Here is a 14294-nt window from a genome sequence, read left to right on the forward strand (position 1 = left end):
TATGTCATCACACCACCAGCATCAAAGGGGTGCTCAGACAGTCCCGCGAAGCCTCTGCTTCCTCGCAAGCCAGTCACCGAGCATGTTATCAAGCCGCTATACAAAAAAAAGTCTCATCAGCATAAAATTCCTCGTCATAGAAGTACAGAGAGAAAAACTCACAGTTGCTATCTCGGCCAACTTCGCATTCTGCTCCATGAACAGCGACTTGGCGAGCGGGTGGTCCGACCCAATATCATCCACATCGTTCTTATCGTAGACCACCACCAGCAGATCACGAACATCGGCGCCTGAATCGAAGAAGGCGCGCAAGCTTGCATCATCCCAGACCTCAGGCTGCGGCTGCGGCTGGGGCGCTGGCGGAGTGGTTGTGGCCGCCGTCGCCGTCGATGCTGACGTAGGCGTCGTTGCCGAGGGTGTCTTGCGCTGCTGCTGCTGCTGCTGCGCCTCGTCAGCCTCGTAGCGTTCGATCAGTTCCGGTGACGGCGTCGACGCCGGGGAGTCGTGATCCTCGCCCTCCTGGCTGGAATTGTCCGCGACAAGCAGTGGCGGGTTCTGTGCCGCAGCGACAGGGGAGACATGGACAGGAGACTCGGACAGACGCTCAGTGGCGGTGGTTGGTGCAGCACGCGAAGACGATGCGCTCTGCTGCGCAGAGGGCGGCTCTGAGCCTGGAGAAGTTTGGAATGGTTGCTGTTGCTGCTGCTGCTGCTGCTTGGGCTGTTGCCGTGGCTCTTCGGGCCCTGACCGAGTGGGTTCCGGTGCAAAATCGTCATCCGAAAAGTCGTCAAGGTCCATACGACTCCTTGCCGCCATGACTTGTGCCGGCCGAGGCTCGGGTCTGGCCGCCTTGGACGGCGTGCCTTTGTCCCGGTTCCAGGCAAGATCCCGGGAGTTGTTGGTCTCGGGTGATGCTTTCGGGCTTTCGGTGACCAAACGCATCGATGCCGGCGGCGTGTTAGCCACATTGTTGATCCTCGACTCGGCCAGGAACCCCTTAATATTCATGCCGTTCTCGCGAGGGTGGTCACGCGTACTGTTGGACCGCCGGGTGGGTGACGGCTCCGTCCTGGGGAAGTGCTTCTGTAGCTTGCTCGGGTTCCTCTGGGGACCGGGCTTGTCAGCAGCTCCTAAAGTCTCGTCCTCATCCGCATCCTTATCAGGCGCATCGGCATCCATCGAGCGCTTGCCGAATGAATCGTCGTCCTCGTCACCCTTCGCGGACTTCTTATCCTTCCGGGAGAAAAAGCCCCGGAGCCCGCCCTGCTTCTTATCTTTCTCCTTGTCCTTTTTCTTCTTCTTGTCATCCTTGCTAAAGAAGCCGTCTTTGTCCTTGTCCAGGCTGGGGCGTTGCCTCGCATCCCTTTCAACTGATGTCCGCACCTCGTTGTCGTCGCGCAGCAGGTTCGGAGTTAGTGTGATCTTCTTGGTCTCAACCGTGTCGTCCTTGAAGAACGAGTCTCTCACTGTCCCGTCGCTCGTCTTCTTTGGTCCCTCCACCTTGCCTTCGGTGACCTCAATGACACGAGCCCCAGCCTTGTTGACATTAGTACTACTGCTGCTGTTGCTGCTGTTGTTGCTTGTGACGTTGGATGGTGCATTAACCTCGCCGCCGGATTCCTGTCGCTTTGCATCCGCTGATGTCTGCTTTGGCTTTGGCTTGAGCGGTTCGACCTTGGCGGTTTCGTCTTCCATTTCAACGTCGCTGGCAGCCTGCTGATCCTGCTGATCCTGTTGCTGTTGTTGCTGCTGCTGCTGTTGCGAGGCCTGTTTGAATACTTGGGCGTCGGCATCTTCTTCCTCGGTGGAGTAGTCGACATCCGAATAGTCCACATAGGTTGGGGCGGCGAATTGCACCGTCTTGGTTTTCTTCCTCCTCATTGCCGACATGAGTCCATTGTTGCGGGTCTTATCTGGCTGGTCTCCAAGCATAGATGACGAAAGCTACACCACATTAACAATGGCCCCGCGTTCTGTGGAGCATTGACTAGACTCACATCAATGTTTCGATGTTTGTTCAACCGAGCCAACCTCTCGGTGGGCGTTTCAATGTGTTCTGCTGGTAGGTATCCTGGGGAGGTGTGAGCAAGCGTTGATCCATATTCCGTCCTGGGCAACGTTGCCTACCAATGCTGCTGTCTTTGACAACTCGGACCAACCACCAATAGCTGTTGCTGTCGTCGAGAAGAACCATGGTATCGCCCTTTGTCGCGTTGGCCTGTCCCTCGACAGTAGCGACAAAAGTGTGAAGGGCATAAACGAAGTCGAAGTCGATGTCCTCTGTATCTTGTAAGCACTCTCCACCCCAGCCGGAGTCAACAAATCTGGAAGCCGGAGGTAGGAAAAGTCCGCGATCATCATCATCATCATCATCATCACCACTGTCGTCGTCATCACTCTCGTAAGGCACGGGCAGGTCGTCTTCGTCGTCGCCATTCCCAGGGCGAGGATCAAGACTATACAGCTGATCCATGACTGGGCTGGCCAACTCGCTCAGAAGGTCGGGTATGTGCTCATCGTTGACATCGTGAAGGTCGGGATCTGTCGGTGGGCTGCGCAATTCATTCGACCTCGCGTCTTCGTTCTCGCAATGACAGGAGTGATGATGATGATGGCGACGCGGATTGGAAGCAAATAGTGACCGCGCGACTTCGCGCTGGTCCGTGTCTGCTGGGTAGCTTTCCAGCGGGAGATATTCAGGACTCTCGAGGTATGGCGAGGACGACCCGGGGTCGTCAATATCTGAGGAAACCGTGGGACTTCCCTGGGCGGCAGACGGCTGGATAGACCGAAGACTGCTCGACGCGACGAGAGGAAGCGCGAAGGTTGACCCACCATCTTCGATCGAGGGAGAGCTGGAGATTTTGTCCATCAAGTCGTCTTCGAGGTCCACATCCTGGTCGGCATCAATCTCGCCATCGTCGGCCTCGTGGCCCGAGAGGCCGCCGTTCTGGGCGACAGCCAGAGCATCGTGCTGACGCATATTGCCGGTGGTGTTGTCGGGAGCGGGACCGGACGCGGGAGGGTCTGCCTGGACGGGAGCGGTTTGGTCGGGGTTCCACGAGGAACGGGGGATCCGGCGAATGTCCTCGGCGGTTTCGGCGGCGACCTTGCGGAGGGTTTCGGCCTGGTGAGGTGCGATTGAGTCTTCAGAGGTCGGTCTCTGTCTGGCGGCCGAGCCCTCGTTGCCTTCAAGATCGAAAGTGTCTGACGGGAGAGGCGCGGATGCGTTAGTTAGTCCGGAGAGAAGAAGTCTTGAAACCCGGACGTCGGATGCGGCGCGGACTGGGGCACGGAAAGCCTGATGACGGAGAGAAAGGGAGAAATGCCAATCGGCATGGGTGCGGGCGCAGGGGGAGCGACAAGGAGCGCAGCGCAGCAACGAGCCACATGGGCGTAGTGGACATCGCAGGGGCAGGCGAGATTGAAGGGGAGAGGACTTACCAGCGCGGATCAGCTTTGGCTTAGCCATGTCGCCGGGTCTCGGCCTCGGGTTGGCATACACATACAACGACAAGATCCAGGGCAGTCAAGCAGTCGACGATCTTGTTTGTTTCTTGAATGTCTTTTTTGCTTGGACGAACTCTCACGGAGGGGTCGAATGTAACCCGCGCTCAATTGGGGGATAGACGGCCTCCAAATCGAAACGAGAGATGGCGAGCCCCTGAAACAACAGCCTAGCTGCGGCTATGAGTGGGTTTCGGCAGCAGAGAAATGTCTTGGCACTGGATGGCGTTGCATCAGAAGGACCAACCCCAGATTGCGAAGGCAGCGGAGGAAGAAAAGGCCGCGTTTACAGAGTAGTGGACTCGGCCCTATGTTGGTAACAGGCAAAACTCGGATGTCCAAGAGACTATAAGTCGAACTCCATGAGACCCGGGTCAAGACTCAGAGTTTGCAAGTGAGAGAGCGCCGGCTCAGCTGCGAGAGATGGTGAAGACGCACGATTGCAGGGATTCGGTTGAAAATGGACGTAGAAGTGGAATGGAACCTTCAATGGAAGCTGACAACTGACGGGGATATGGGGAATGGATCCGTGAGACCGGTGGACTGTTGCTGCAGTTTTTGTGGAAACCGCATTCTGCAGAAACACACCTCATTCTTCATACACTACCTTACACAGTACACGTGCGAAGAAAGAAAACAGGCATCAAGCATCTTTGATGCACAGGAACGGGACGGGAGGGATGCAACGTTCCTGCTCCGTACAAACCAACATCAACTTCACCAACTTCATCCGCATATCAATCCAAATTTCGACGGATGCATCTTTCCAGCAACTGGCGAGCGCTTCTTCATGCAACCAACATCTTTGCCGCCCACAGCCAGTGGCCGTTGGCGGGCGGTACTCTATCAGCGCTCACTTCAGGTCTCTCCCCCGTCCCTCCGGATTCTCGCACTTATGATCCAGCCAGCGAAAGCACTTTCAGCCCATCCGTCAGCACATTCGAGGCATGCTGGCTACCCCGCAGCTGTGTCTGGCAACATCACATGTTGGACACAACCATGGACCCGATTTCCTCTAGGGCGCCACATGCAATGCGGGGTCTATGGCCGGGCGGTGTATTAGTATGGTGATAGTCAGCCCACGGAAGATGAGGCCCTCAGTAAGAACATTCCTTGATGTGAACCTGGATATTTGCGTCACATGGCCAAGATGGCACGGTTATTCTGAGAATAGAAATTGCCTTCCATCGGTGCCAACTGGAATCGCTGAGCAACCTACCCCGTCCAGAACTCATATCCCAGCAGCATTTCGCAAATAGGTCAACGGAGGCAGGTCTACACGTTAGAGCCGGCGTTCACTGTACACGGAACGCAGAAGTGTCAACTTGGAATCCACTGGACGTCTTACAACATCTCAGACCCGTCTGGAAGCACATTGACCATCAAGGTCTAGCGGCAACACAGTTCTTTCCACGAAGTGTTGTTATTATACCTAATACTCTGATCTGCACATCTCTACCTACATCTCACATTTGGGCAGCCTGACTCTATAAGTAAGCCTCGGGCTGACGTGAAGCTAAGCGCCATCGAGGATTATTGGAGACTGAACTGATTCTTCAAAGCAATAGTTTCCGAGTACATATGGTTTTCATTTCGGGACTCGAGTTTCTTCGATTAATGAACTGCGCTTCGACGAGGAGTATTTGAATCTTTCGAGTTTATCATTCTCAGCCCCTTATCCAGTCGACGCCACAGGTAAAACCCTCCCGGAGAAGGTTTCGAGCAGGTCCGATGGCCATCGCCAAGGCGCTTCCCCGCGACCTAGATCAAGCAAGCTTTTGCCAAGAAGCCGTTGCCAGTAGGGCGGGCTGGCTTGGCGATGCGCTTCGGCAGCGAAGCCAGCCGGAGGAGGATGACGCGATGCAGATGCAGTGTATCAACGTACAGCGGATGGCGGCAGCCCTCTTTCAGGCAGGAAGGCCGGACAAGGCCGAATATTTTGACCCCTCCCTCTACGACCCTGGCGAACTCTGACTAGAGGCTAACCGTCCTGTGTGGGAGAGTGGCAATTTGAAGTCCAAGCCGGACTCCGTTGAAGGGAGGGATTTGCCTGCCAGCTCCACGTGCTGGCGTTCCTGAACCCTCGGGGGCTGAGTCAAAAGAGTTACACAAGTTGCCACCTAGGGGTTTTGGACGGGGTTCCTCTTTGGCTTGTTTCCCCAGGCCCGGATTGAATTCAGTGCTCAACTACACAGTAAGTAAGGACAGCAGCACATCACACAACACATTACCCGTACATGCAAGGTGAGGAGGGTGATCAAGACGAGGACAGAGAAAGCCTTCAGCATCTCCCTGCCTGTGGGTGGCATCTTTTTACACTACTATCTGTGTGCAATGCCATCCAGAAACACGGTGTCCAGGTCACCTTCTTCGAAACATCACAGCCAAAAAAAAGTTGCCGAGGGGTTGCAATTCTTCTGCAAGACAATCAACGCATGCTCCATAGGAGGCCACACACAGTGTGCATTCCGACCCGGGCAGGCAAGGATTCCACATTCTTGCATCGCATTAGCACCGGGACGCCGTCCGCACGACGAACCGCCGGCAGCTCTCGGGCACAGACACGGGCATAGGGGTCTGCCCATCAATCCACCATTTCCACAGTCAAGAGGACAAGCTGCCTGGCTGTTCTCTTACCGCGCTGCACTACATTAGTATTTTGAGTCGAGTTTCAATCAGTCGGAGAAAATCGAATTTTGCTGCTGGTCGCCCTCAAAACTGCGCTGCACCTAGTTTAGCGGAATGATGAAGACAGCGTCCAGGTGTCTCTGTTGGTACGAGTAGCGATTTCATCAACCACTGATGAACGAAACGTGCGCTGCCCTCCTTGAGCACGAGGAGATTTCCGTGACAGGCTAGCTGGTTGGCTTGACCCCACCCTCCCAGAAGTGTGGTCTGACAGTATTAGCCTGTCCTTGCATGCACTGTTGCGTCGCGTTTCGCTGTTCACTTCACCCGGTCGAAAACCCGTCTGGCTCTTTCTCTCTCTTCCACTCACTTGTTTCCCTCCCTCCCTTGCTACCCTGTCTCTTCTCGGCTACGGGCCAAAATCCCAAACGATAAACCCAGCGTGGCGGAGAGAGAACGCAAAAAGAGAGAGGCAAATCCAGGAAATAACCTGCCATCCCGTTGCGCAACTTCAGGAAACTCTCACCATGAAACACACACGTACCAACTGAATGAAGCGTGATCTGGCCTGTCTCTTCCCGCTGCTGTGTAATCCTCGGCGGTCCCCCCTCCCCCTTTCCAGCAAGTCCTAGGCCTGTCGCAGACCACAGGAACATTTCTCGGCGCCCAGCCTCTACGATCCCCCCACAACCAAACATCGCGAACAAAGGCATTCTTGGAAGCTCTTGGGGATTCTTGGCTCTCCCCTGAAGACATCGCTGTCTCGGGTGAGCTTCCCGTTACTCTGACGTCGGCGCAAACAACAACGACGACAACGACGTCATCCTCGAGGAGGATTGGGTTGGCGACCGGGGCCTGGCGGTGAAGCCGCGAGACCTCAGGTCGCTGAGGTTGTGACGGTGGATGCGTCACCTCTTGTCCACAACCGCAGTCTCACACACGTCCATACTTGTTGGACCGGCGACTCGTCACGAATCTCGCGGCAACAAACCCGGGACCGCCTCCCATGGCGATTTCGCAGTAACCCGAACTCTTCTGCCCTCCTCTTTGAGGCGAAAGCCGCCGGCGCTGCCCGACATTGCCCGGAGCCATGGAGGCACGCGAGGTCGTGGCCGACGACATGGCCACGGCCACGCTGGCCGCGAGCTACGCGCAGGTTACCCGCAGCTGCCCCGGAATTAACTTGCCCGTCGGCGGAGTTCTCTCCATGCCCAACGGCGAGATTGTCACCCTCACGGCCGCCGCCGCGTTCAAACCGCTCTGCACCCCCGTCTCACCTCCGGCCATCATCGCCAACGGGGGCGGCGGCTCCGTTACGATCGACGACGATATCCCCGAGGGGTCCATGCCGACCGAGAATGGCTGGACCTACTCGGACTTCCGCGACCCCTTCTACGCGTCCACCTTTCCTCAGTGCTACGCCCTTGCCGCCACCACCGTCGTTGCGTACATGCTCGTCATTATGCTCTTCGTCACCCCGCGCTCCTTCCTGGATGGCGGCGTCGTGGTCCTCGGCCGGAGAGGCTTCACCAACGGCGGCACCGGTCCCACCATCGGCGGCCGCCCCTGGCTGCAAAAGGTCGCCGCCCTGGCCGTCGCCATCTCACTAACCATCGCCAGCGCCGCCACCTTCTCGGCCGCCGAGCAGCAGTACTCCTTCGGCGTGCAGAACGCCAAAGTCCTCCAGATGGAAGTCCTCGGCGGCACTGAGCTTAAGATCATCCGCATCATCTCCAACACGTTCCTCTGGCTGGCCCAGGCCCAGACCTTGATCCGTCTGTTCCCGCGCCACCGCGAAAAGGTCATCATCAAGTGGGCTGCGTTCGCTCTCATTACTCTCGACGTCATCTTCCAATCCCTTAACAGCTTCCAGTACGACCAGGGCATCGCCCGCCCGGGCTCCTTCCAGGATGCCGTTCCCGCGCTCAGCTACCTCTTCGCCCTTTCTCTGGGCGTGCTCTATGCCGCCTGGGTCATTTATTACGCGCTTCTCAAGAAGCGTTACGCTTTCTACCACCCGCAGATGAAGAACATGGTTCTGATGGCCGTGCTCTCCATCCTCTCTGTCGTCATTCCTGTCGTCTTTTTCATCTTGGATATTTGCAAGCCCGAGTTTACGGGCTGGGGCGAGTACGTCCGGTGGGTCGGAGCCGCTGCCGCCAGCGTGGTTGTTTGGGAATGGGTGGAAAGGATAGAGGCGTTGGAGCGTGAGGAGAAGAGAGACGGAATTCTCGGTAGGGAGGTGTTTGATGGGGATGAGATGCTCGACATGACGAGGCCGAACCACCACGGACTGAGGAGGAGACGGAAGGGCGACGGTGGCCACGGCGATCATAACGACACCGAACGGAAAGACGCCGGTTTCGGTGTAGGCCGTGCGTCAAGATGGCCAGCTATAGCCGCCCTTTCTGCGAAATACAAGCATCGGGCCCGCCAGAAGAAACCCTCGGGGCCAACAGACCCAACTACAACAGAATCATCTAACCACGACAGGACAGACGACGTTATCCAGCCACCTCTTTGGCCGGCCCGTCCGCGCCCAGCAGTCACGCCCATCAGTCGCGCGGACACGGCCAGCGCCGCGAGCACTATTTACGCCGTGCGTTATCACCCGCCGACCACGACAGAGTCGAATCCAAGGACGCCACCGCCTCCTGGTCAACAAAATCACAACACCCATCAACGGTCGCGAAGCAACAGCATCGCCTCGAGCCGCGCCAGTGATGACGACACAGATGACGACGATCATCGCAGCACGACCAGCGACGCGCCGCCCACCTCCAACCGCGCCTCACGACCACTAGACTCCACGAGCCCCTCATCCCCTCATAATCGCTGGCGCGCCATCACTCAACACCTCCCCTTCCGCCGCGACCGCGACCGCGACCGCAGCGCTTCCGACCCCGAACAAGCCGTCTCCCCAACCACCGCCGAAGCGGAACGCAAACCCACCCACGCCCACGCCCACCACAAACACAAACACCACCAACACAAACCCAGCACCGCCCTCCCCGCCAGCTCCAGAGACGACTCCGACGGCCCAGGCACCAGCGCCAGTCGCTGGGACCTGCGCTCCCGCCTCGAGGACTTCGCCGCCACGCAGGCCGAGCGGCTACGCGAGCGGTTCCGCTCGACGCCGGACACGGACAGCCTGCCGGTGACGGTGATCCCCGCGCCGCCGCGCCCGGGGGCCGCGCTGGCGAAGTTATTGGAGGAGGAGGCGGAGCAAGTCGCGCGGGAGCAGAGGGCGGGGAATAATAACATGTTAGCGACGGCATCCACTTCTGCGGCGACGGCGACGGTAACCCCGCAGGTGGTGAGGTGGCAGGGTCAGATGCAGAGTCCGACGCAGACTCAGACTCCGTCGCCTCGGGTTAGTGGTAGTGGCGGTGGTAGCGGAAGGCCGGTTGCTTGACCGCATGGATGATGGGATGATGACGATCACGCGAAGAAACGGATGAACACAAAAAACATCTGAGAAAGGCGGGGAGAAAGCCGAGGAATGTGCTATGAGCATACTATTGCGGCGTTTACTCATCACCGGGTTTACTCATGATCTAGGTGTAGTTTCTATCTGGTCCGGTTTTTTTGGATGGGTCTGGAGTTCTGGGGATACCTATTTGCTACGTTTGATTCCTAGGGTACGGCGGCGGGATGTACTAAATATTTGGGGACAAAAGGGTGGGTCATGGGTTTGAGTAGTGGAAGTTATATCCAATATTTTATTGGTATTGTTTTTTTTTTTGAGTTGCCTTAGGCTGTGCCCTCTACTTACTCAGCGAGTTGCTCTCATTTAGGATGGCTACATGTCTGTACAAGTCGCTACCAGTCGGTCAGTTGTATGATGGACTAGCCAGAAAGATTGGCGACTCCAGCGATCATAAGATGGGTAAAAAGGGGGTGGCAAGATGTCGTGATGCTAGTAGGTAGGTCGGTTGATGTTGGAGGAGTTTACACTATCACCGTACTGTGTAGAAGTGGATGCTCGGGCATGATGGGACTTGAGGTCGGCATGTGATGATTTGGTCGAGGTGTCCCTAGATTCCTGGCGGTCCCCAGGACCTACACCGTACGGAGCAGAATCTGTTGATGTCTTTGCTCAGCTTAAGTGCTATGTACATATATACATGGCATCAGGGCCATTACAGTCTTCTGCTCGATCGAATAGGTATACACTGGCATACATACTCCGAAGGTCTTCCCAGATAGATCATGGGCTGGCTACACCGAACTCTTATTACAAATTTTCTCCTGCTCTCTGAGTTGTCCTTTTTTTGTTCATGCCGAAGGTTCAGGGGTTGAGTCCACAGCTCGACACCTGGATCCACAAACCCGACAGCTGGAAAGCACTTTTAAGGTTAGCGCAGAAAGAACCAAAAGACGGGTTAGCGGGGGGCTTGGCGTTCTCCGAGCCGGCCAGTGTGAGGTGTGAGCCATGTCCGATGCTCTCTGGCTGTCTCCCCAATCGGCCGTGCCGCGCGCCGAGGCCTGGAGGGGAGAAAGTGTTGTCCGCTGCACGGGACGGGGCCCGCGGGTCGAGGGGAGAAAGTGCTGTCCGCTCGCTGCACGGAACGGGGCCCGCGGGTCGACGGTCGAGGGGGTCTGTTGTTGTGTGTGTCCAGTCTTCAGCCCATCTTTTTTGTTGTGTTCATGCTCTCGCAGCCCCAGAGTTGCATGGGGGATCAATTGCCTCGACTACAGCCATTGGACGCTCCCTGCCATATGAAAAGTCACGTTTCCGCGAACAAATCATCCCCAAAATCTCATCTGGCTGACCTTCTTGCCGGAACCCGTCAACACAAGACCTCCAATTCTTCTCCCCGACCGACACTTCTGCGGCTGATGGCACGCTGACCCATCTGACTGCCTTTTTGCACCTTTTCTCTCTTCCTGCAAACTGCCTAGACTTTGTAATTGCTTCTTCTTCTTCTTTTCTTCTTGTTCATCCTCTTCTCTTTTCTCTTGTCTTCAGCAGGCGCCGCCGTCTTGTTGCATGCGTCCTGACTGCGAGATCTGAACCAACGCCGCCCGGCCGAGTCATCAACAGGCCGACACCATCTGCAACGCAACCCTCCCTCGTGCTCCCGCCTGAAAGGAGAGACACCGCCGCCGATCCAAGCCCCCGTGCCTCCGGCCGTCGTCGTCAGCACCCGGCCCGTTGACTCGGATCTCTGGTCGGTCCTTTGTGCTTCCCGAGACGACTCTCTCGATTCCGGTGTCAGAGGGGAAGAATAGACAACGAAAAAAGGGGGAAAACACATACCTACCAACAATAATCCATAATGTCAAGCGGCACCGAGCCTTTCCCGCCGCTCACGGCGGCAGCCGATCGCCTAACGGCTGACCTGATCAACAACGCCAACGGCAATGTTGCTCGCCGCCGGAGGAAATCCAGCGCCCTCGGCAGCGAACTTCGCGTCGGCGACACGGGCGCCCCTTCGTTGGCTACCGGCATCGCTGCCACTCCCCAAACTCCCACCAAGCGCGGCTCCAAGCGTCGCAAGGCCCGGTCCGCCCTCCGCCGCATCAAGTCCATCTGCATCAAGCACACCTGGGTGCTGCCGGCCGCCATCTTGCTCGTCTTCCTGGCCCTCTTCGCCCTCAACCCTACCGAGTCAAATCCCGTCCACCACTTCATCTTCCTCTCGTACCGCCTGCCCACCAGCTCTCCTGACGAAGCTCCACAGTATGGAAAGGGTCCCTGGGACATCGCCTTCGTCACCTTCTACACTGTCGTCCTCTCCTTCACCCGCGAGTTCATCATGCAGGAAATCCTGCGTCCCATGGCGCGCTGGCATGGACTGCGCTCGCGCGGCAAGCAGGCCCGCTACATGGAGCAGGTCTACACCGCCATCTACTTTGGCATTTTGGGCCCCACGGGCTTGTACGTCATGAGCCGCACCCCACTGTGGTACTTCAACACGCGGGCCATGTACGAGAACTTCCCGCACAAGACGCACGACGCCCTCTTCAAGTTCTACTATCTGTTCCAGGCGGCCTACTGGGCCCAGCAGGCTATCGTCCTGGTGCTGGGCATGGAGAAGCCCCGCAAGGACTTCCGCGAGCTCGTCTGCCATCACATTGTCAGCCTCGCCCTCATCGGTCTGAGCTACCGCTTCCACTTCACCTACATGGGTCTGGCCGTCTACATTACTCATGACATTTCCGACTTCTTCCTGGCGGTACGTCCTACTTTTTGTTGCTCCCAAGTTCCTGAACTTCCGGATGCTAATTCCAATTACAGACTTCCAAGACGCTCAACTACCTCGACCACTGGCTCACCGGCCCCTACTACTTCACCTTCATGTGCGTCTGGATCTACCTGCGCCACTACCTCAACCTGCACATCCTCGCCAGCCTCTTCACCGAGTTCAAGACGGTCGGCCCCTACGAGCTCGACTGGGAGGGCGGCCAGTACAAGTGCACCCTGTCCTTTGTGATTACCTTGACCCTGCTCAGCGCCCTGCAGTCCCTCAACCTGTTCTGGCTCTTCTTCATCCTGCGCATCGCCTATCGTTTTGTCGTGCACAACGTCGCTAAGGACGATCGCAGTGAGGATGAGACGGAAACGGAGTTGATCGAGGATTCTGCTGCTGCTACTCCTGCGGGGAAGCAGAACGGCGTTGCTAAGCTGAATGGGTCTGCTGCTGCTGCTGCTGCGAATGGGGCGGCGAAGAAGAGCAAGTAATTCCTGCTTTTTTTTCTTTGTTGGATTGGATTGGATTCATGACCATATGACCATTTGTGTGATGGGTGGAGGGGTTGTTAGAAAGCGAAGCCTATGTTATATAATGAAGCGAATCGGGGGAGGTTACGGCATGATAGGTCGTTGTCTATCGCTTTTTGGATTGGATGGATTCGGGTGTTTTTACTACGGCAATCATGCTATGTTTACGCGCACTGCACTCGCTATAACACGGTCTGGTCTGGTCTGGTCTGGGTCGGGTCCGGTCGGTGTCTGGCAGGAGACAGGAGAGGTTAGGGGCTGGTTCAAGTATATACAGGTTGGTTGGTGGCAGCTTGTTCACTCGCTTCCGGGTTGTTTTCTTCGGGATGACTCGGGGGATGAATGACTGGGTATCTATGAGTAAAGGAGGAAGAAGGTTGGTTGGGTTTTTATGACATTCGCTTGTCTTGTCTTGGGTGGGAGAGAACGAGCAAGTGGTCATCGGTGGTGGTGGTTACCTACGTATGGAATGAATGAGTTGGATTTGGTGATGATAATAATGATGATATCATGATGTTAGGGTGGGTTGGCTGTTTACTTTTACTACTAATAATGCTCGGTACTCTCTCTATCTCTCGGTTGCTGGGGGAGAAAGAGATACGATTTAATCAAGGGATGAAGAAGCAATGGGATGAGCTACCTACGTAGAGTACATATGTCTGTACTTAGTCGGATGGATGCTGTCGATATCAAGACCTAATAATGTCAAAGTCTCAATGATTATGATGGTAATGAGCTGAACTATCATGACCTTCTCAAAACAAACACCCCCAGGATGCTCACTAGAGGAGGTCTTTCAGGTTCCGACGTCAAGTGCCTCTGTGTTGGACGGCGAACTGGCTTGCTGGCTGTGTCCGGCCCGTGTGTGGTTTCCGACTGCTCTATTCCAGGGATTGTACCTTATAACCACGCCCTCTCAATTGGCTCAGAGAGGGGAGGTTCTTGCGGAGAAGGATCAACGGACTTAGGTCAGGTAGGTAGGTAAGTAGGTACGTAGTTAACCTAGCTAGCCGAGAACAAGAAGATGGGAGATAGTCCTCTGGGAGAGATAAAGTACGGCCTGACCGAATGACAGACAGACAGACTGACAACCGTCTTCCTAGGTCCTCAGTCCGTCGCCCGATAAAGAAGAGAAGCCCCGGTAATTGGCGTGGCGTGCCGGGAACAACAAGAGCCATAGTAAGTAAGTAATGAGAGCCAGACAAGACAGGCATGAGGACGTCCCATAGAGCTCAGATAGGTACTGACGAGTGCTGACACACAATCGGTCTGTTGGTTATTGGGAAGGATTTCAAACCTCTTTTGTCTTTCCAGCCCACCAGGAAAATACTGGACGTCTCTCTCTTCTCGTTCTTGAATTAAGTTGTAACATCCAATCGGGGAGCTGAGGAGCCGAGGAGTTGGGGAAAGAGACCAAAAGGGTCTTTTTTGC

General features: G+C 56.1%; 5 protein-coding genes across 5 annotated transcripts; 4 read left to right on the forward strand and 1 right to left on the reverse strand.

Moving 5' to 3' along the window:
* Positions 1 to 33: 33 nt before the first annotated feature.
* Positions 34 to 3472, reverse strand: VTJ04DRAFT_736 (uncharacterized protein; the record flags this gene model as incomplete). The annotated part of the gene is made up of 5 exons (XM_069365678.1): positions 34 to 96; positions 163 to 1944; positions 1998 to 2071; positions 2128 to 3207; positions 3445 to 3472. The coding sequence occupies 5 exons, from the start codon at positions 3470 to 3472 to the stop codon at positions 34 to 36; spliced, it is 3027 nt and encodes a 1008-aa protein (XP_069223345.1).
* Positions 3473 to 7225: 3753 nt separating this feature from the next.
* Positions 7226 to 9550, forward strand: VTJ04DRAFT_737 (uncharacterized protein; the record flags this gene model as incomplete). The annotated part of the gene is made up of 1 exon (XM_069365689.1): positions 7226 to 9550. One exon carries the CDS (start codon positions 7226 to 7228, stop codon positions 9548 to 9550), a length of 2325 nt encoding a protein of 774 aa, XP_069223346.1.
* Positions 9551 to 10809: 1259 nt separating this feature from the next.
* Positions 10810 to 11297, forward strand: VTJ04DRAFT_738 (uncharacterized protein; the record flags this gene model as incomplete). Its single annotated transcript, XM_069365700.1, has 2 exons — positions 10810 to 10864; positions 10939 to 11297. 2 exons carry the CDS (start codon positions 10810 to 10812, stop codon positions 11295 to 11297), a joined length of 414 nt encoding a protein of 137 aa, XP_069223347.1.
* A 120-nt stretch (positions 11298 to 11417) lies between these two features.
* Positions 11418 to 12823, forward strand: VTJ04DRAFT_739 (uncharacterized protein; the record flags this gene model as incomplete). The annotated part of the gene is made up of 2 exons (XM_069365711.1): positions 11418 to 12317; positions 12380 to 12823. 2 exons carry the CDS (start codon positions 11418 to 11420, stop codon positions 12821 to 12823), a joined length of 1344 nt encoding a protein of 447 aa, XP_069223348.1.
* A 46-nt stretch (positions 12824 to 12869) lies between these two features.
* On the forward strand, positions 12870 to 13208 carry VTJ04DRAFT_740 (uncharacterized protein; the record flags this gene model as incomplete). Its single annotated transcript, XM_069365723.1, has 1 exon — positions 12870 to 13208. One exon carries the CDS (start codon positions 12870 to 12872, stop codon positions 13206 to 13208), a length of 339 nt encoding a protein of 112 aa, XP_069223349.1.
* Positions 13209 to 14294: the final 1086 nt, after the last annotated feature.

Source organism: Mycothermus thermophilus, assembly GCF_041956435.1.
Source record: "Mycothermus thermophilus strain CBS 625.91 unplaced genomic scaffold VTJ04scaffold_1, whole genome shotgun sequence".
In the NCBI taxonomy this organism is placed as follows: Eukaryota; Fungi; Ascomycota; class Sordariomycetes; order Sordariales; family Chaetomiaceae; genus Mycothermus; species Mycothermus thermophilus.